At 33.2% G+C, this 22940-nt stretch overlaps 1 protein-coding gene and 1 long non-coding RNA gene across 5 annotated transcripts; one reads left to right on the forward strand and one right to left on the reverse strand.

Moving 5' to 3' along the window:
• Positions 1–30: 30 nt before the first annotated feature.
• Positions 31–1772, reverse strand: LOC132784696 (uncharacterized). 3 transcript variants are annotated; one of them, XR_009632278.1, is made up of 3 exons: positions 1395–1609; positions 1124–1337; positions 31–1074 (listed from the first exon to the last, which is right to left on the reverse strand). It is a non-coding gene; the product is annotated as an uncharacterized LOC132784696 (long non-coding RNA). The 3 variants fall into 3 exon arrangements; XR_009632277.1 differs by having other exon boundaries at positions 31–1337; positions 1410–1772; XR_009632276.1 differs by having other exon boundaries at positions 31–1337; positions 1395–1772.
• Positions 1773–1945: 173 nt separating this feature from the next.
• Positions 1946–21867, forward strand: LOC132784692 (all trans-polyprenyl-diphosphate synthase PDSS1). Of its 2 annotated transcripts, none has more exons than XM_060790474.1 (8): positions 1946–3050; positions 12684–12827; positions 13484–13623; positions 13788–13927; positions 14148–14239; positions 19465–19596; positions 19762–19956; positions 20066–20284. In XM_060790474.1, the coding sequence occupies exons 1-8, from the start codon at positions 2781–2783 to the stop codon at positions 20105–20107; spliced, it is 1155 nt and encodes a 384-aa protein (XP_060646457.1). In that variant the 5' UTR covers positions 1946–2780; the 3' UTR covers positions 20108–20284. The 2 variants fall into 2 exon arrangements, with proteins under 2 accessions (XP_060646457.1, XP_060646456.1); XM_060790473.1 differs by lacking the exon at positions 20066–20284 and adding an exon at positions 20436–21867 and having other exon boundaries at positions 1948–3050.
• Positions 21868–22940: the final 1073 nt, after the last annotated feature.

The following is a 22940-nucleotide window of genomic DNA, read 5'->3' on the forward strand; positions in this document are numbered from 1 at the left end:
TATTGAATTATATAAGTAGAGATCGAGAAATAATTGAAAATAATCGATTTATTCAAATGTTTTTTTTTTTGTATTTACTTTACAGAGCAATTATTTTATAGTTGGACATGTGCAATGCAAATTGTACTAACAACAATTACAAATACATACATTACAATAATCATTATTCGGTTTCTTTTTTCAGTGGCAGTAGCACGGTGTTACTACTAGTAACTTACTAGTTCCCGCCTTGGAACAAGACCCTCTACCGAAGTGCCAATAAGAAAATATTGGCAGGCAATACTGTATAACTTTGGATATGTACATATGTATTTATAATAATCGCATCTTCTCCCAGGTATTAGCGACGTTGCGTTTAAGCTCCAACATTGGAGCATTTAAGGAAAAGTTTAGGCAGCCTTGAATTTGATCATCATTCTTACGAAGTTTTTGTGCCATCGTCTTGTGGTGGGACCATAGAACAAATTCTACATCCAAACCTTTAATCTATTTCTGAAACTGCCGTCAAATCCTTTATATTATTATTATTATTTGCTGGCGTTCACAATTAATAGTTGCCCTTATCTGACTGGTAGAAGCTTCCAGCAGACAGCTGCTTTTGCTTTTCCGCTGCACTTCAACCAAACTAAAATTGTACGGCATTGGATAATTAAACAGAATACACTTCCAAGGCAATCGCGCTAACTAAATTCAAAGTGGGAGCGAAACTTGAGTATGACGGTATTTTCCAATGTTTGTGGGTATCGCTTTCACCATATTCGCATCATTGTCTGTCATAACTGCCGTAATCTGACTTTTGGCGATATAAAAGTTTTTTAACAACTCCATTAGTACATCAGAGATGTAGTCAGTTGCGCTTCTTCCTTTATTTTAAACACCCCAGTTGTCGCACTGATTTTTTAATAGGCCAAGTGAAGTAATGTTAATCTTGCTGTTTAGATTAATGTCGGTCCATACATTGATTATCATTGACATGCCTGACGGTTTACCATTGTTTTAATTAAGTAAAGTAAAGTACATTTTATCCATTTCAACTTTAATGATGTTCTTTCCTGGCTCTTTATTTTTCCTTTCCTAAATTTCAACTAAATTTTAGCGACACTAAAAAAAATTTTATTATTACCTTTCACATGTGAGAATGAAAAATTATCCATTTTTATCAAGAGTTTTTGTTAGCTTGCAATGCTTGGCGTCTACAAATGTATAGCTTTACGCGTTGAACAAAGACGTCTGAATATCTGGTTGGTTTTGTACTGGCTTGTGTGGAAGTGCCTTGCGTTGTCCACTTCAATTCATTCCTCTTCACTTTCGGAGTCATTATTACAGACGGTTGGTATCTAAAACAGTAACCATTTAATTATGAATGAAAATTGAAATACTTAAGGGACGCGAACTATTTTGAGTGTTACAGTGTAAAATGCAGAATATTCAAGCCTTTTATCATTAGTTTAGTTTCCAAGATTTACTGCTTGTTAGTGCCATAATAATTTATTTCCCGTGTTATTTTAACTTAAAATTCTAGCAATTATATTGTCGAATAATCGATTGTTCGATTCAATTAATCGTAACCAATTTTTCAATAAAATTAAATCGTTAATTGAAACAAAATAGTCAGTTATTGTGTATTGTGACATAAAGCACAAATTTTAGTATAAAAATACTCTATAATACCACGAATTTTGAATTTAGGTATATTGTGATTATTCGCTTATATGTTGCGATTACAATATTAAAAAAGTATGAATTCTCAATTTTATTTTTGAAAAACTGGATTGGAAAAATTAGAAACAGTCACATTTTGATTTATAAAATTATGAAAAAAGCTGAAATTCTTGACAAAAACAAATACTTAATAGAGAGTAACCAGGTATGAACATTTTTTTGGTATTTTTACATACAATTTGTGGTCACCCTTACTAGCAGCCTACACAGCTGTTTTTGCAATGTTACGTCAAAACAAACTTTATGGGACCGTGCTTAATTAAATATTGTAAAAAAGCACGGTAAAAATCTTTATATGAAAAACAAAAAGTATCAGAAAAAACAATTTACTGTGTTTTGATTGTCATGAAACATGAAGATTCATGCGATTAAACAAACATCTCATAGATGACAGTCAAATAATATTAGAGTTAGAAAACGGAGTGCAGTGCATGTGGACTGTGAAACGGATATGCACTTGGTGATATTGTCAAAACTACTCGTTGCTTGCTAGCTTCCACGACATCAACAGCAATTTCGTCTTCAAGCTAACGTCAAGCTCAATGCACTCGGCACTTGTCTTCGGCAGGCTTTCGTATTCCAACACACGACGGTAAACTCACCACGCGAGTTGAAGAGGCGACGACGCATCAGCGCACACGCAGCGACCGATGATCGACGCGCACGGCACAGACAGGTAAAGGTAAAGCACGAAAGAGCAAAACACTTACTTGAAGCGTCTGAAGGCGAGCACAAGCAAAGCGCTTAACGTGCCTCAAACTTTTTTTGTCTCGTCGTTTGAATTCGAAGTCCTGCTGCAGTTGGCTCGTGTGCGCTTTTATTTGTGTACCAAATTAGTGTCGATCTTGTTGTTTTCTCGTCACTTACGTTATGTTTGTCGTTCACGAAATCTTTTAAATCATTTATAATGCTGCTGGCAGTTTAATAATTTTATATAATCGAAATTTGTAAAAAAGAGCAGATTAAAAAAAAAATATAAAGCGCGAACAAATTAACTCAATCGAAACAAATTAAATCCAATCCAACTAACCAAACCACATCAAATCAAACCAAACGAAATGGCCTGCTTAAGTACTTCCTATCGAGTCGCGTGCGGTACGCGTCGCCAACAAGTGCATAAATTCATTGGGCGATTGCTTATGGATAACAACAGCATGGAGCGACAGCTAAGCAGCCTGAGAACAGTTGCTCACCTTACATCTCCGTTACAAGGATATCGCGTTACAACGGTGCAAAGCAGCATAAATAAACATACTCAGTTGACACAATGGACGAATGGCTTGCATCGATTAAGCTTCAATGCTGGTCAGGAATACGTGAACTCAATGGTAAGTTAATACATGACGGAGAAAGCGACAAGTCTGTGTATATTATGATAGTTTTGCATACCAAATCGAGCAGTGAAACGTTTGTTTTTCGTGAAAAGTATATTTTTGTACTCAATGAAAATATTTATATAGATTTCATTTTAGCATATTTTATTGCATCAATATTTATCAGAAAAGATGATTGTTTTTTTAACTAACCATAAAATTGATCAAGCATTTAACTGTCTACGAAGTGACTGTGACTTTGCCTGTGACAGTGACTGTGACTTTGCTTGTTGCCTATGCCTGTTTCGGTTTTCATTTCGCTGCCAAGCCAAAAGAAAATGAAAGTGAAATTGGTTGCTGGTTGGGACTGTAGCGTGGCGTCGTTGTTGTCCAAAGCTTTTGTGCAAGTAGCATGAAGAGGCAAAACGTTAAAGACAACAACAGAGCAAGAGCAACAACCAGACATCCCCATGTTTGTTGTTGTTGATGTTGTCGGTGTAGCAGCAGCTGCTGTTACTAATGTTTGAGCTTTTTGTTTTTGGCGGAAGCCGTCGTAATCATTTATTTATTGTATTTTCTTTTTTCATTCATGTTTTCCGTTTCACGGAATTCATTATCTAAATATATTTGTTTTCTAAGTATGGATGTTTTAAATATAATATAATTAGGTGTAGCTTTTATAGTAAGGGTAGTGTTTTGTAATGTTTTTATTTTTTGCACACAATGATTATCACCCAAAATCCACCAGAATTTCTGTAACATACATACATTCTTGTGTGACTTTGAAAATGAGAAAAAAAATGGTATATTAGTTTATAGTTAAGCCATTGCCTATCCTATAAAGTATACATATTTGTATAATAATTTGAGTTTCTTCGATAAGATTTTCTAGTTTATATTTGTGTACTGCAAGGATATGCTTTTAAACAAAAATGTTATTACCCCATATGAAACATATAAAAATGATTTATAAAAAAGTAATTTCTCTCAGTTTGCATAAATGATTCCTGTTTATCATTTTGGATGACATTGTGTTGGAATTACCTTGAATATATGTATGTACGAATATGCAGGCTTAACAAATATTTAGCACTATGCAATTAGTGCATAATTGATGCTGCTTTCGGTTTATTGTTTTATTGCATGCAATTGTTACACGCTTGTTGAAGGCCCTGAATGAGAACTTGAGTTTTATTTTAATTGTTTTAGTAAATTGATGCACATGGACTTGGGTCTAGTCCATACATTTATACTGACTATAAAAATGCAGTGTAGTCAATTATATTTTTATAATTTGTTAACCATTTCAAGGTCTTGGCATAAATTAGTAATATTTTCGAAAATATATACATACTTGTGAATAGAGTAAAACATCTTGGAATGTTTGATTCAGATCAAATGTCGGCGACAAAAGGCAAAAAGTCAAGTGGCCATAAAAACACACATTTTTATGTAGACTTTTGACATGCATTAGGGCTACGGAATTCAAGTTTGCATAGATAATGAATGCCAATGGAAAAACCATATATATATATATATATATGTAATAAAACGAACTGAATTATTAGAAAAATGTCCAACTTTATATATGAACTTGAACGGAAAATTATTTATGCATTTTATTTGTTTTGTGAAAATTGTTGTCAAGCCAAATAATAATTCATTCAGCGCCGCACATACCTAAGGCTGATATGTTCATCTATTTAACTCGTATCATAGGTAAACTATAAAAAAATAAATAAAAAAAAAAACGCAAATAGAAAGCGCACGTCGCACTGACAGCGACGCTAAAGCCGACTTCGTCGCCAACGATGGCGACGGTGGCAGCGACGGCAACAACGTCGCCAGTAATACTGCCAACTATAAAAAAAAACAAATGCCAACTAATAATACATCGTTCACAATAGTGGTAGCAATAACAATAACAGCATCAACAGCAGCAACCGCAACAGCAACAGCAACAGCAACAATCACAACAACAACAGACCCATCTGTATACGAAACTCACTTGACTTTCTTCTTCATTTCATTTGACGGGCAACGACGTCAACATCATTGGGCAAAAATCTATTGGGTATTCAAACACCTTATGTCTCTATTTTGGTATGTGGGCATGTAGGGATGGACATACATATACATATGTATGTAAATATATGTATGCTAATCACGAAAGTAGAGGGAAGACTTAAATCAATCTGATTTGCTTGCATTTTGATTAAGATGGGTATCATGATCGAGTATTTTGAGGTGATAATGGTAACAAAATTCGACGAGCAACAGACGATTGTTTTTTGCATTGTTGTTACACTTGTTGAATTTATAGTTTCACTTTCATTGCTAGCGCGTGAAATTTGTGAAGAGTTTAACGGCTGCGTGTGAATTTGATGACAGATTCAAAGAGTTTTGAAGTTGTGGATAAGAGTATATTTTGCTCTTTATAAGTACTTTGTATCCATTTTCATATATCGATTGGAATAAGAGTTGTTTTATTTGACTTGAGTCGAAGCTATCTTCTTTAACGCATTGCCTAGCGTGTTTCATGCTAACCCTATTGAATTATACTTTACAAATGAGAAACTAATTTAAATTTCAAAGATTTTAGTGCCTTTATGTTTGTTTTGCGTTAGTTCAGTTATGTTTGCCTTCAATATTATTTTTATTTAGTTTGTATTAACATTAACTTTCATTTTCATATTAGGTAATTCAGTCAGTCTGCTAATCAAATTAACAACAAGTATACAAGCAACAAATTTGTTAGGGGACAAAGTTTCTTAAATTATCGATCTATTTTCTCACAATCAAACATTCATGAGTAATACGATAATTATAGCATATTCTTAGATAATATCAGATTTAGTTATGAATAAATCCTTTGGTTTAATAATATATTATAAGTAGAGTCGACCCTTAACATAAATTATTGTCTTCCCCAACAAATCCGCATTTTTGACTTGCCAGACTCGTCAGACTTTCTCTGTGATGGTGGATGAGTTCATAAAGGAAATTGTCCGAAAAATATATATAAATAAGAAATGTGGCCATGGCTGCATTCAAAATTTATTAAATGTGGAAAAGGAATAAAAGATCAAAAGGAAGAAATGTATGACATGAGCTACATCTGGATAAGGGAGAAGAAGCCAATGCGGAGAGATTTGTCGAATCGGAAGTAGCTTAGCCAAAGGTAAAGGTTTATGGTAATTAGTTTAAATATGCAGTTTCGATTGACATTATTAATTCAATTCAGGGCATGTGTCTGCGTAGTGAGTGACGCCAGCGTAACAGCAACTTTCATTCACCTGCCTTACACCTGTCTTGAGTATTTTTTCTTTTTTTTTTTTTTTGTTTTTTGTCGCTTTGGGCTCGCATTGGTTAGTGCCTGCCTGCATTGGTCTTGTAGTCGCCTTGGCTTTTTCGCTTCATTTCTTTGTTTCGTACTTGCTGACCCAATTCCAAAGACGCATGTGTTTCGTTGTCGTTGTTGTTGTTACTGTTGTTGTCCTAAACTGGTTTTGTGGTTTTCGAGCCGCATTGATTGGCGGCTCTTGCGGCTAAACTGTTAACTGTTAATGATTTCAGCGTTGTTTTCCCTCAAAAATATTTTTGAATTTCGATTTGAAAGCGAAAGAAGCATCGCCGCCGCCACCGACGTGTAACTGTTAAAAGCAAGTTTGCAGCAGTTTTTTGAACAGCAGTTACAGTTGCGCAACCATCCAGTCTAGCTTCACTCCCAGTCTCTGCAACACTTTCAGCTTCACACAGTCAGAAGAGGAGGAGGCTGTCTTAAGAGGACAAACCCAGATTTCGACCAATGCCGATCAGTCACCCTGAGTCGAGGCCTTTATCAACAATTATCAAATTATATTATATTATTTATTATTATATTAATTATTAATTTATTTATTATTTATTATATTATTTACACTTTCATATATTTGTAAATATATGCATTTATCTTAATATAATTGGATCTCCATCATTTCCAATGCTGATAGTCTTAGTTGCTGGCCCTATTTGGTTGGATGACCGTGGTGTGGATAGATGGAATGCTAATTTTGTTTGTTTTTGTTTGATACTTGGAATCTCGGAGTAATATCTTAAATATGTTTATCGTTTTCTCTTTCATGCTAAAGTATTTTCATTCGCTTTGTTGTTGGTCGCATTACCAGACTGTCGCAATTGGGTCTAAAGATTTCACTTCATTTACATTTGAAGTTGGTTAATTGTTTGTCATGAATTGACTAACGGCATTTTACCACAGTGCATTGATTTCCTGATTTTAACAACCAAAAAATAATTGTGTATCTACTATGAAGATTTGTATTTTGAACACTGGACAACCGCATTTTCGGATTTTCGAATTTCGAATTTTTGGTATTTCGGACTTATTTTTGTATTTCTTCTTTTGCATTTATGCAATTGCGATTGGTTACAGGATTAACTTGAATTTGACTGGTCTCGTACACTTTGACAACTAGTTTTGCATGGAATCTGTATATGCAAAATATTACAGTAATGGACTTTGAAACAAGAAGAATAAATTCATTGCGAGTAAGATGGTTCTATTGCATAGAATTGATTTACTATCAATTTTAACAATCTGGTCGTTCAAATAAAAATATTACATTTAAATATTAAATAAATTATTTGAGTCTATTTTTGATTTATCAGTTCGTGTTCTTAAACTTTTCAGGTTTCATAGGTATAAAACCGTAACATTCAAATCAATAATAGTCGTAAATATTCCCTAAGTATGTGAATGTTTGAATTTCTGAGTGATATTTTAACTAATAGCGAACAATGAATACAATACCATACTTGAAATTTGCAGTATTTACATATGTATATTCGCATGGAATTCATATCATATTCATGCGAAGGTGTCCATACAGTGTGTGCTGTGTTTGCAATGTTAACACTCGTGTTAAAATCTCTTCTGAATAAGTCAACATATCGAATGTTTACGTCGTCTTAACAAAATCGAATAGAGAAAATACCACAAATATGAAATTTATGTTGCCAATTGTCTTCCCTTCCACACTAACCCTGGCTCTGGCTTCCTTCCTTCTCTTCACAAATTAAGCGGCCTTTTGATTATGTCAGCAAAGTCCAAAACGTTGACGACGACGATGACGCCGTTCGTCGATGATGAAAAAAAGGGAAAGTCCAAAGTGTCGCGTTCGCGCTCACGGTTCGCTCTTTGTTTTGTATCTTCCACCAATGTCTTTAGCGCAGCTCGCCACTAAACGATCCACACTTTCTAGGCCGCATTTTGTGTTAGACCAACACTGCTATAAGTATTTGCCATCCAGTCTTCCAAATCGGCTAGACGTAATAAAAAAACATTTGGAACAAGTTCTAAGACATTTTGTGCGATAGGACAATGAAATTACGAAATAATTGTAATCTTTAGTCAAGTTAAACTGGGTAATGCATAAACTGCTAAATTGAATTATAAAATTGCTTCTGGAATATCTTACCAACCTAGGATTAAAAACCTATTGTAATGTTCACCAGATCACTTCTAAAAAAAACAAGTAAGAAAGTTACAGTTGAGTGTGCTCGACTGTGAGATACCCGCGACTCATTTTTAATAAATGCAAAATATTGTGGTATCATTTTCAAAATATACCGAAAATACTAAAAAATACTAAAAATACACCAAATGGTATGCTTGGTATATCGATATAGTACACTATTCAAAATATACCATAGACGGCAACCAAATTTTCAGGAATCATAACTACTGCAGTAATTAGTTTATATACCTTGTTATTCGAATTTTTTGATTTTCGTGGGCGGAAGTGGGCGTGGCAAAATTTTTAAACAAACTTGATCTGCGTGCAAACAACAAATGCTGTCGAAAAATTATAGCTCTTTCTCTTATAGTCTCTGAGATCCAGTGTTTCATACAGACGGACGGACAGACAGACATGGCTATATCGTCTCGGCTGTTGACGCTGATCAAGAATATATACTTTATAGGGTCGGAGATGCCTTCTACCTGTAACATACATTTCCTGCCGGGTCAAAGTTATAATACCCTTCTACCCAATGGGTAGCGGGTATAAAAATCGATATTCAACTCACACATTTAAAATATACCTTAGAGCAGGAAATAAGCAGATTGCTGACCAAAGTATCTTAGCAGCCTTTTTGATATATACAATTGATTCTCCAATATCTTATAATATTTTTAGCTGGTCGCATATGTTAAACAAAATGAATCACAATTATTAGCGGTGAAGATAGATGTTCATACTGACAGACAGAGATTCGGGTCGGAGATTCCTTCCAGCACAAAGTTATAATATTCACCTGCTGTGTTTTTTTTTTGCATTCATATTTTAAGTTATCATTCACCAATAGTATGCAGTTAAGATTAATGTTTACTTCCGGTTCAAAGGCAAACAATTAAGTTAAAATAACTTAGAAAATGTACGTAAAAACAAATATAAATGAAAACGGTCGAAGGTTTAGCATTAGTTAACAAAATAACAGTCCAGTCCTGTAAAAGAGAACTTTTCCTATATTTTGTCTTTTACGATTAATGTGTATTTCTCAGATACATTTCAGATACATTTATCCAAATGGAACAGAATTATTTTGTAATTCATTCTTTCAAAATGAATTATTGTTTGGTAATATATATTGAGTTAACTGAATTGCTAAATGATTTTAGTAAAATGTAAATAATTTATTACTTTTAAATTTTAAAATTTTACATTAATTAGTGGACTGGACTGCGCATGTAAGAAAGTTTTACATTAGCTTATGCTGACATCTACACAGATGTATCTTTTGCATTCTATACTATAAATCAAATAAATGTGTAAAAAATATATTTGTTACAAAATTATTATTATTTAACTAAAATATAATATACATTTTGCAATAAATACACATTGAAAACAAAAGTGCAAAATGTTCATCATTTCGACCTTCACTCAATAGCTGCAATCAATTAAAATTACATCAATCATTCACTCTGTTTGTAGACTACTTTTTTTTTTTGGCTACTTGAAAGGTGTTAACACTCATTTCTTTTGTAGTTTTTATATCTACCTAACCTTTTTTTACACTTTATAATTGCTTTCCACATTACTTATGATTTTTACCTCTCTTGCTCTTGAAGCTTACAAATTCAATATAGTAGTATCTATTCCTATTTTGAGGGATTTCTTTTGTTAAATTTTGAAACACAAATCATTTTTTGTATTTCCTATATCAAAAGAGTCTAATGCACATTTCTTATGTACATACGACTTTTAATTTTTAATTAATTTTGGAATAAGCTAAGGAAGTAATCGAGTCCGCCATGATATCTGCATGTACATACATACATGTCTAGATTTAGTGCGTTGGTGTTTTTCTCGTCTTACGTAAATATAATAACATCACTCGACATCAGCAAGAGTCCTCAGCTCGTCGTTGGCAGCCAAGTGCAACGAATAGCTTGTTTCCTCTTTACGAGACATGCAACATCAAACAGATAAAACCTCAACCAATTACAGTTCCAATAGCAGCTCAACTGTGCCACATTTATGGCTCTTCAAATTTACTTAGGTAAATGCATCATAGTAGAAACGTCACATACTGAATTCAGTAATTTGATTCTTTTACTATGCTGTTAAGATGTCTAAGCATTAGAGTAGAGGTGCAATAGGACGATTTCAAATTGTATAAATTTAGCAACGTATTATACGAACTCAAAATTGGCCGCAATTAAATACATTTTTGCACGTTAGGCAAATCGAAAAATAAAATAATTTAAATTTTGTATATGAACAACTAGCTAACACTTTTGTAAGGTGCGTCTATTGAGTGAGTGAGAAGGGGGTGGAGTTTCCTTAGTACAAATTTCAATTGAACGCACATATTGAAAATGAAAGTTTTCACGAGTTGAATTTAATTGGCTTTTTAACTTTGATGCGTTGATTTTGCAACGCACGAGCTTCGAGCTTGGTCATCGCTTTCTACAGCAAAGCCACTAAACGTTGTTGACCAGGCATGCATGTGTATGTGTAAGTGTATATGGATATGTTATGTATATATGTGTGTAAAAGCGAGTATAGATGCATACATATGTGAATATACTTTAATATTTATATCTCTTGTTGACGTATTAATGTTCACTCTTATTCAATACGAAACTGGGTCATTACATGCCAGCTAAATCTTTTGATTGAATTCAAAGACCAGTGGTGTGGTGTGGTGATGGTCATCATTGATTTATTTATTAATACGTTTGCACATGCATATATATGTACATTTGTATGTATACATCATGACTGACGATGTTGGCGAGTCATGTTAGTCAACACGTGCGGCGAACATCTTGTTTTCAAAATGATGCTACGTCAAGGGCGTTGGTATTGCCTATCTCGATCTCAATTTCGATCTTGATTTCGGTCATTTAAGCATGCTACAGGATTTGCTTCAACTGGGTCAACCATGTGCGAGTGTTTGACGTCTATGCGTATACGTATGTACATATGTATGTGTATGCGTAATAACCACGCCCAGGCTTATCGCATCACGTAACCTAACACAAATATTTGCACCTCAATTGGCTTTGGCTGCAAAAGTTGCCTCCGTTCGGATGCCGCGCACCGCTTGCACTCTGTTGACAGTTGGCAACATAAAATTTACATGTTATCGTGTTTACATTCACAGCGCTTTTATTGACAGTCGAACAAACTGACAAATACAAGAGACAAATACATAACTGACAAGCGTTGAAATCATATACTACGAGTAGCAATCGTCAAATAGCGAGTCTTGCGTAATTTCGCATTTTATAAAGGAGAAGCTGCATGTACATATGTATGTACATACATTAGAGACAGTGGAGAATTCTCTAGTAGTGATAAGTCGTAAGTTGACAGTGCACATTTGCATGACACTAATAAAATGAGATATAGTGTAATCATGCTTTGATTGTAAATAATATATGATAATATTTACTTGCAAAAATAACTAAAACGCATGTCAGTCGGAATGAATATGCAGATTCTCTCAAGTTTTATAAAATTCAGCCAAATTCGAATATGAATAAACAAGTATATGTTTAGGCGTGGTTGGGTTGTTATTCCATATTCTTGTTAATAAAAGACATTTGCCTTCTAAAGGAACCATTAAAAACAAAGTTTTTTAGATCGGATGCTTAAGTAATTTAATTGCAGTTCAGTTGAATGGTAGTAGCGATGCTAATAATATTTTGTGTAAAACTTATTTTCCATTGTGTAGTTCTTGACAGCTAAAGGATTTGAAATCGTCAAGGTCAAGAGTCGCAACAGTGGCGTCGATTAATGCTTATGATTATCTTAACGAGTCGGCATTGCAATTTTCCGGTTATTAAGCTTGCTGCTGCCATCGACTTTTAAGTGTCAAAAAATGTTACTCCACCACTTACCGTTGCCTAGTTTTTAGATGCCGCTTTCCGAGGGGCAACACACATCAAACTCGTTAATGCTGTTGCTATCAATTGAAAGTTGTTAAGTGACTCAGAAACGGTTTTATACACTTTGGAGTTATAACCGTTTATACGATCATTTGTTAATTCATATAATTTTCACACTTAAGTCTAAATTGCTACATTTAAAGAAAATTTGGTAATCATATTCCCTGTTCTTATCTTTCTATTTGCAGCACAACTCACACACTTGTAGTCACAATCGTAATCACAGTTCCGTCCACACACAACAGCCCGCTGGACCCGTTAGAGAAATACAAATCGATCCATATATAATTCTCGACGATGAGCTCAAATATTTCTACGACGATGTTAGAGACGTAAGTAAAAGTGTGATTCTCTTATGATGTTATTTATTTAAACATTAAGTATCACTCAGTCACCCCTGTACGTATTTTTTTTTTTACATATTTATGTCCGTTACTTATAGGGTAGGAGAGAATTACAACTTTATGCCCTCTGGAAATATATGTAACAGACAGAAGGAGGCGTCTCCGGCTCTATAAGTTTATATACTCATGACAATGTCCGTTTACCTGTCCGTCCGTCCGTATGAACACTTAGATCTCAGAAACTGGGAGAGAGATCTAATTTTTTCGACTGCAGTTGTTATTTTTGCACTTAGATCAAGTTTGCTTAAAATTTTTGCCATGTCCACTCCCGCCCCCGCAGATCGAAAAAATCGGGTCTACTACGGGTTTTAGATGCTTTGGCTGACAATCTGGTATATTTTGTACTTAATGGTAACTATATTTAAAATATAGTACTATATCGATAAACCAAATACATTCTTCGGAATCTTTTATGGTAGTATATTAATTTGCTATATTTTAAGAATAATGCCACACTGTTTTGCTTTTATTCAAAATGGGTAGCAGATATCTCACAGTCGAGCACACTCGACTTTAGCTTACCTAATTGCTTTAGTATATTTATTTCAAACGCTTCAAGTTTTCAATGAGTCAATTTTTTGCAGTTGCTGCAGTCGGGAACCTCTCAACCAGAATTGGACACAATCGCTTGCTATTACTTTGATGGTCAGGGCAAAGCGCTGCGACCGATGGTGACCATGTTGATGGCGAAGGCGTTAAACTATCATTTGAACAACGAATCGCAGTGAGTAATCTTTGTCGTGTTGCAGAATGTAATTATTAGAAAGCTTTTTTGAAATCTGTGAATGTTTGCGCGCTTTCTATTGAAAGGCATATTAAAAGTTCATACAGTATATAAACTGAATAATTTATATTTGTTTTTAACATATTGCATGTTTCTTTTTACAGCCAATTAGTACACAAACAACGACAGATAGCTCTCTTCTCTGAAATGGTCCACTCGGCCAGTTTAGTCCACGACGATGTGATCGATCAGTCTGACTTTCGTCGTGGCAAGCCTAGTGTCAATGCTCTTTGGAATCACAAAAAAGGTATGATCACTTATCATCACTTATTTAGATAGTACACGCTTATGCTAGGATATCTCTCAATTGAGAAAAAAGTACTAGTGCCTTTTGAAATGTAAATTACAAGAGTTTTGCACAATTTTTAAAAATCTTAAATGTTATTTTGCTGTATTTTATTGAAATAGAAGTATAAAGTATTTATTTTAACACTTTTAATTCTTATGTATATTACTTCATTTTTAGGTCACGATGGCTGGTGATTACATTTTGTCGATTGCATCGATTATGATATCGCGTCTGCGTAGTGATGATGTGACGATTGTGTTAAGTCAGGTGAGCATAATTTATATGCACGACAAAAACTCATAAAAAAATAAGTAATATATTTCCAAGTGTTTTGTCACAATCTCCATGTACTGCCAGTACTGTAATACTAATGTTAAAAATTTAACTTTGATTTCAAATGCCCAGAAAAGTTTTAAATAATGGTTTAAGGAGAGGTCTTCATGAATAAATTTAATTCATCAGATCTACCATATCATTCTTAGTGAATAAAGCTAATTATCGCGTCAAAGGCATCTGATGATATATTTATAGTTAATGTTTGGTTAGGAACTGACCATATTTTGAGTATTGGTTTTGAAGCGTATAATGTGGCTAGCACATGTGAATGCATGTTTATGTTTACTAATTTGTACTATGCATAAGAGGAACTAATATTCAAATAACAAGCTGTATATTTTTTATTTAAAAAAGTCAAAGTAACAGTGTAAGCACAATAAATATTTCTATAAATATCTAGAAATATAAACGGTTAATGTTTAAATGTTGAAAGTGGCGTGTGTTCTACGAATCCATTGCTAAAAGCTTGACTTTTTAATGACCATCAGTTGGGGAGCCTGCTTTGTTTTTACTTCCTGCAACCCTGAATAAACTCAATTCAGAAGGCGAAGGGCATCAAGTTGTAAGGTCAATCAACTTCCATTTACTCTTATTTTTCCTTGAAAGCGAATTCACTTGCACTATATGAATTCACTTCGGCATTGTATTAAGGGGGGAATTGATTGCATTTTTATAACATTTACACATTTTTATTCAAATTTGATACAATTTTTTCATAATTTCTCAAGCGATACAATTTAAATACATTCAAATCAGTCATAGCAATAAAAAAAAACTTATGCACAATCTACAATGTGAATTATTATACCCGCTACCCATAGGGTAGAAGGGTATTATAACTTTGTGCCGGCAGGAAATGTATGTAACAGGTAGAAGGAGGCATCTCCGACCCTATAAAGTATATATATTCTTGATCAGCGTCAACAGCCGAGACGATATAGCCATGTCCGTCTGTCCGTCCGTCCGTCTGTCCGTCTGTCCGTATGAACACCTAGATCTCAGAGACTATATGAGATAGAGCTATAATTTTTTTTCGACAGCATTTGTTATGTTTGCACGCAGATCAAGTTTGTTTCAAATTTTTGCCACGCCCACTTCCGCCCCCGCAAATCAAAAAAATCGAATAACAAGCGTAATTTTAAAGCTAGAGTTCCGAATTTTGGTATATGGGCAATTCTCAAAAAATGGTAAACCACGACCGAAAAAAAAAATCTTCACATTCATCGTATTTTTTTTGTATAATGTCATAAAGAAGTATCCATATTTTCATAATACAATGGATCCGTAGCATATCTCCGTTGTTTTTATAAAAAAATTTGCCTGCAAACTGAAAAAATTTAATTTTTTCACTTTTAGCTCCTTTTGTATGCATATTTATGTTTTATTATTTCACAAAGAAAACATATGATATGTTTGCTCTTTTTCTACCAAATCTCTTAATAGCAATCCAATAATAAGATAAAAATGCAAAGTGAGCGAAAAATGTTAAATTAACTGTTTATTTTTATTTTGCTTCTTATCTATGTTCAAATCGTACGTTCGCGACCAAAAACATCATTTTATTGTAATTGCTCCGCAATAAGTGCAAGCAGGTGAATGAAACTTTTCGTGTTAAGTGATTTTGGTATATATATTTTAAATATAAAAAATCGTTGGGGTTACTCAAACCAATCTTTTTTTATTGATTGTCAAAGTAGCGTACGTTCGCGACCTTACCTATAAGCATATGTCGATTTTTACTAGCGTCGCATGGATTTAAAAAAAATTTTTTTTTTTTTGTTTTTGAAAACTATGTCGTTTGCAGTTACTTATTACTTGTTAGTTATTACTTATTATTTATTACATATTTTTCTTGCTATTAATAAATTTCAGTACATTTTTCATATTTAATAAAAATTTATTTTTTTTGCTTTTAAATGTTATTAGACACATTAAATTGAGTTAAATCCGTTTGTTTTTATGATATATGAAGTTATTAATAAAAAAAAGTTGTGGTAAAAATAAAAATTTAATAAATAAAACAACATGGAAAAATCGTACGTTCGCGACCGTACGTTCGCGACCGGAACTTAATTAAATTAAAAATAAATAAATGGAGATATTTTCTTGGGAGTAGACTTAATAGAAAGCTACATGATTCTACTTTAAAAGTAAAGTTATTTCTTTAAAATATTCCGTCTCAATTCGCAGAGTTTTGAATTTTACTGTATTAAGCCAAAGTCGACTTCCATTTTGCGTACGTTCGCGACCGCATGTTTTTTGACAATATTATGAAAATTAAAAATCGATAAGCCCCATAATTTACACCAACCAAAGAGCTAAACAAATGCTATCGAAGAGTAAAAAAAAAGTTTCAGGAAACGTTTGTTTTCGATTTTATTTTTCTAATTTATCTCGTACGAACGTACGTTCGCGACTTTGAGAAATGCCCATATACAATAACTATAGTATTTATGATTCCTGAAAATTTGGTTGCGATCAGATAAAAATTGTCGAAGTTATTAAAGAAATACTTTTGTATGGGCAAAAACGCCTACTTACTAGGGGTCTTAGTTGCTTTGGCTGACAATCTGGTATATTGTGCCGTCTATGGTATATTTTGAATACGGTACTATGTCTATATACCAAATATACCATTCGGTATATTTTTTTAGTATTTTTGCAGTATATTTGGTATATTTTGAGAAAAAAAACCGCAAAATATATTTCTTTTAATGGGTAGCGGGTATCTCACAGTCGAGTGCACTCGACTGTAGCTTTCTTACTTGTTATCTTTTTGGATATGTAAATGAATACAGAATGTCTGGATGTCACGCCGCTGATGCTAAAATTCAAGTTATTCAAAATATGTTAAGTATTATGCTTTTGTTTTTTTTATCAGAAAGCTTTTGATTATATTTTATTATTGCTGAATCAATATATGAATGATTCTTGGCTGAATAATAAAATATGCAGCTTTGAAACTAGTTATTAATTTATGCAAGCGACAAATTTCCAAAATATAAAATTAAGATCAATATTTTACTATAAATTGATGCTTTTATGCATTCTACTGCTTCCCCATATACTCTGCAATTATCGTTTTTATCCTATGAGTAAATCTGAGAGTCGTGATCCTCATAAAATGGATCAACATTTTCAAGCTAAACTTGCAAATTTACATCCCTTTTTTTGTATTTTTCGTATGTTATCCAAGTAAAACAGCTGAAACTTGTTTTCGTTTTTATTTTATTCACCAGTTACTTGTATCTATGCAGAAACGTGTTAGAATGTTTGTTAACAGTTTTGCATTTTTTTTCATCAACAACGACTTACGAAATCAGAATTTCGCATTAATATGCAAAACACGTGCCTGAATAAATTCAACTAAATTTAACGGCTATCAAGTCATTGAATTATTGTTTAAAATGAAGCTTGAATTGGAAATTTATGGCTATATGCGCATAACCAGTATCATGGGGATTGTTTTATTAAATAAAACCCATAAAATGTATAGTATTTTATTGTAACTTATTTAAACTAATTAATTGTAACACACACGATTCGATTCCAAATTATTTCTAAAATTCCACTCGATTATTCTTTCAACTATATTTTGTGCAACGATTTGACAAACATAACAAAATGTCACATTTGGCTTTTACATTATACTGTAAACGCTGTCTCAGAGGTTCGCGACTTTTTGGTGTAGTTTTTCTCTTGTTGTTATTGGAGTTGCTGATGTCAACTTGTTTAAATTATGGTACGCGTTTATTTAAGGCTCATGTGCTAATTGTTTAGCATTGAAAATCAAAATACTGCGAGTATTTGCTTCTTAAGCGAACTGCAAATAACGCACATTAAAAAAGACAATTCATTGGGACTTGCCCAAAAATATATTTATGACCGTATCGATGTCTGTGCGGTGATTGTAGCCTTGGGCTCCTTTAGCAGCAACTATATAAAACTGTGTCTACGTTTACGAAGCCAGATATTCCAGCAAATCAGCGCCCACACAGGTTTTGCAAATGTACTAAGAAACGCATATGTATTGAACTTAGTGTAGATACAAAAAAAATAGTATTACTCCGCCAATTGTTTGCTTAAAAATTTGACAAAGACCTGCGAAATTAGTCAAGTGAACGAATGAATGAAAATACTTATGCGACTTGTGCCAACTATTAAAAAAATCCAAAAGTAAGCGAAGGGCGAGCCAAATGCTTAAAGTGCTAACAAAGATTGAAGCTAAGCATCGATGGCCAATTGTAAAGTAGTATAATGGATGTTATGCAATATATATGTATGTTCCATATTTCGTCAAAATAAAGAAATGTGTATATATTTATTCATCCGTTATAGTACATTAAAATTGACCATCGGTGCTTAGCTATGTATGTATATATTTTATACATATTGCAAAATAAAACAATAAAATACTTCAGCCCTTATACTATGTTATTTTATTATGATTTAAAAGTATTGTTTTGGAAATTACGCACCACATTTCGCTAACTTTCATATATAACTTCCGGTTTTTATCACGATCGCTATACTTTGTTATTACTAAATAAGAAAAAAATAACAAATCCCTAGAAGCTTGTCTTTTATATAAGAAAATAGTTCATATAAAATGCATTAGTATGTAAAAAGAACATTTTTGGAATTGTTAATTTTTGACACAATTATTTTTGGTAAATTCGATCGAATGTTACATTCGCGACTCTTGAAGTCTCCATTTGTAAATTATTTATACTTTAAAAATTAAAAGTTTTCAGTAAATTAAAAAAGCTTCCTCACATAATTGGTCAAACTTTTTATAAACTCAAAAAGGTAGTAAATTTGTAGTCGACTAGGTGCGAGGGCTAAAGTTCAAGCGTTGGGATGATGTTTTCTGGCAATTTTACTGAGTATTATATATTTTAATTTGGGTAGGAAAAAAAATTTGTATACTCTCTATCCTAAGTTTAGAATATTATTTGAATTATGTTTACATTTTCTTAGTCATTACGATCGGATTATAAACATCAAAGTTATTGTGATTGATCGTTAATAAAGCCACCTTGTATCTTCAATTAAGCCCTTCTTACGAAAAGCTTACTTATAAGTTAGATATGAGAATGTAAAGTGAAATAACAAAAATATTCATAATAACAAATTTTAATTCTCTGTATTTACAGATCTTAACCGATTTGGTTCAAGGTGAATTTATGCAGCTCGGCTCAAGGGAAACCGAAAATGAACGCTTTGCACATTATTTGACAAAGACATACAGGAAGACCGCTTCGCTGATTGCTAATGCACTGAAGGCTGTAAGTATGACCCAGTAACCACGTGCAATTGAAATTGCAAATAGCAATTGGATGTAATAATGTTAATGCAATTGTTAATTTGCAATTAATAAGCTTAAGAGCTTTTTGTATTTTTTTGCTCGATTGTTTCTTCACTACTAAACTTTGCAATTTTGATATACCTAGACTGCTGTCATCGCCCAGGCTGAAGATAATGTCGCCGAGGTGGCGTTCCAGTATGGACGTAATATTGGTCTGGCCTTTCAATTGGTAGACGATATGCTTGACTTTGTCTCGTCCACTGAACAGATGGGCAAACCAACAGCCGCCGACTTAAAATTGGGCCTGGCCACGGCGCCCGTCCTCTTTGCATGTGAAAAGGTGAGTCCCCGGCTTGACTTCCTCATTGATATTACAGCTTTGGGGTAAAGTCTAATATCTATCAAATATGTATGCATTGGTATAGTAAATTCAGTGTGTGTTCGCTCAGATCTCTGTGTTTGCATTGCCGGCTGTGCATTTTTTATGCTGATTTCGATGAAGATGACATCATATGTACATGCGGTCGTTGGCGGCACTGTACACTGCGGAAGATTTCTAAGGCAATTTCGATTTCACGTCAAGATTCTAAATCACATCAACGAGCAATTTACTATGCAGCACGCGATTACTGGGGGCGTGCAAAGCGTCTTAAGCAGCAGTTAGTGTTAGAACAGTGAGGACTAGCAATATTTGTTTTTAAAAATGGGCACATTATGATGCCACCCACTAAAAGATATTCCTTATAAACTTGCTAAATTTCCCAACTTTTTTTGTGTGCATTAGAATACTTTATTAATATTTGTAATTTTTTATATCAGTATCCGGAGCTGAATCCAATGGTTATGCGTCGCTTCAGTGAGCCGGGTGATGTTGAACGTGCTTTTGAGCTGGTGCACAAGTCTCATGGACTCGAACAAACTCGTTTTCTGGCAAAAAAACACTGCAACGAGGCGATACGGCTCGCACAGGAGTTAACGGAGTCTCCCTATCAAAAGGGTCTGCAGGTTGTAGCCGATTTAGTAATCAATCGCATTAAATAGTGAATGACGAGCAAATTACATATATTAATGTGTAAACTCTATTATTAAGTTTAAGTCAGGCAAAATACTTGATGCTAGTTAAGTCAACAAATGGATAAATACGAAGTATAAATTTGTAAAAAATAAAACTAGCAAATGGTAAACAGAAATTTATTATTTAGTTTTTAAGCATTGTTGTCGACACTGTAAATAATTGCATAAAATGTACATGTACATTGAAGGGAAATTCAATTCAATATTGTACATTACATTTAACTGTAATATTTGATAATACGCAATGTTTTTTATATTTGTAAACACATGTAAATTAATTATCTTAATAAGAAAATGTTGAAATCCCTGAAAATGGAATTCATCTGTCAGGTGAAATACCCACAAGTAAAGTTTAACTTACGTGAAAACGATTAATATTACAAATTTTAAGTTCAAAATGGATATACATAAGTACATGTTCACATGGTAGTGGAAGCGGTAAAAGTTGTTGATTACACATTTTTTCGAAATAACTTAAGACACTAAAGAAGAAAACAACATTACGTGATTATTAGTCAATGCAACAAACGATATTTCTACAAAGAAAAGAGAAGAGCTCTATGAATTAAGACGAAAAAAAATAAGTAAATTGGACTATTTATGTATATTTTTATTGGTTCATTCAATTGAAGCCAAAATGATTGTGTTTGGACAATTTAATCAACCTTTGATTAACATAAACTTTAAACTAAATAAGGCAAACTACAAATTAAAAACGTTATTAATGATGTATGATGTCATATTCTTGAGAAAACAGAAGCTGAACAATGTAGCAAAACAGAACTTATCGTATTTTTGCCCGATATTTGAAATTAGATATTAAATCCAGAAATAAAAAAAAGTTAGAATACATATTAAATACTTTTTGAATATGTATGATATTTGTTAGTAAGGAAATTAACGACGCTCTTACCGTCCGTCGTAAATTTGTCTTCAATTCGGGTGCTTGGGAGATTGGTCCGTGGATTAATTATGCTTATACGGAATATGTTTTTGATAATGCTAATTATATTAAATGATTACTGTGTACTATAATTTAAAGATGAATAAAGCGCAATTTTGTTAACTAAAGCGAAGTTCAAAATTGAACGTGTGTACGGTAAACATGAATTTATAAAATTATTGAATTTAATATACGTGTATGGATATTACACATAAATACACATATACTATTTTTGATATAAGAATACAAAAATGAGTGAGCTATTGATAAATTAAAACTACATCAGATTTCAAATCAAATTGTTACCAAACTCTAAAATATCTGCATTCATCATTCTTAATCAGGGTCAACAGCCGAGACAAAGCATGGGTTTGTTGCATTGTTCGGTTTTGAAAGCCATCAAAATTTGAAAAAGTCGTTTTTTTGGTGTATTCAATAATACAGACCTTTATATTTTGTATTTGTAATCTAATAAAATTCTATGTTTAGAGCTATTCAAGAAATAATTATATATTAAAAAAATTTACTCCTGGTGTAGTAGGTTAATTGCATTGGCAGTATGTTTTGTTTAGTATTCCATACTCCATATATACTCCACTTTCATACTGATGTGCATTTATTGTTTTAACGGGTATTTCGCAGTCGATCAGCTTTTTGTTATAAAATAACTTTTGCTTTCAGGATGTCACATACAATTTTTTAACTTATGAAGTCTTATGGTTTTGTATGTTTAGTGGATGCGAAACTCTGTAGTTTGTAATTATAGATGAATGTTAGCATGAGCACAAACGAATTTATTGAAATTGTTTTTAAGCTGACACAAATAATCAAAAGTTTTGCAAACATCAACTTGTTTAAGTAGTCTTCGATGTACAACGTAAGTTTCTTTGATAAGTTTGAGTTAGGAACGCTTCCAACAAGGGTTCAATATACATAGATTAAGTAACTTACTACGTTGATGCAACAAAGCTAACAAATATTGCGCAATTGGGTCAGTCGTGCCACATTTATGCAAGATGTGCACAGCGAGTAATAAAATAAATTTATTTTATGTCCAAGAATAATTAGGCCTTCAACTATCGAACCATTGTTTCAGGAGTTGTTTCAACGGAATGGAAAAACAAGTAAACTAGAGAAAATGGGGTGCCGAACTGGGGAAATATTTAAAGGGCCCGAACCCTATAGAGTTGGGCAAATTAAATACAGTCCTGGCCTAACTTAACAAACAACTTCAAGGACAGATAAGCAGTCAACTCATCTCTACCGTTAGGGCCTTGTGCAGTCTGAGCACCACCCATAACCTAGAC

The sequence above is a fragment of the Drosophila nasuta genome, chromosome 2R, assembly GCF_023558535.2.
Source record: "Drosophila nasuta strain 15112-1781.00 chromosome 2R, ASM2355853v1, whole genome shotgun sequence".
Classification (NCBI taxonomy): domain Eukaryota; kingdom Metazoa; phylum Arthropoda; class Insecta; order Diptera; family Drosophilidae; genus Drosophila; species Drosophila nasuta.

Coding starts and splice junctions, on each gene's coding strand:
- LOC132784692 (XM_060790473.1), top strand. CDS start 2,781: ATGGCCTGCTTAAGTACTTCCTATCGAGTCGCGTGCGGTACGCGTCGC. Junction 12,828..13,483: donor TCTACGACGATGTTAGAGAC/GTAAGTAAAAGT, acceptor AATTTTTTGCAG/TTGCTGCAGTCGGGAACCTC. Junction 14,240..19,464: donor TGACGATTGTGTTAAGTCAG/GTGAGCATAATT, acceptor CTGTATTTACAG/ATCTTAACCGATTTGGTTCA.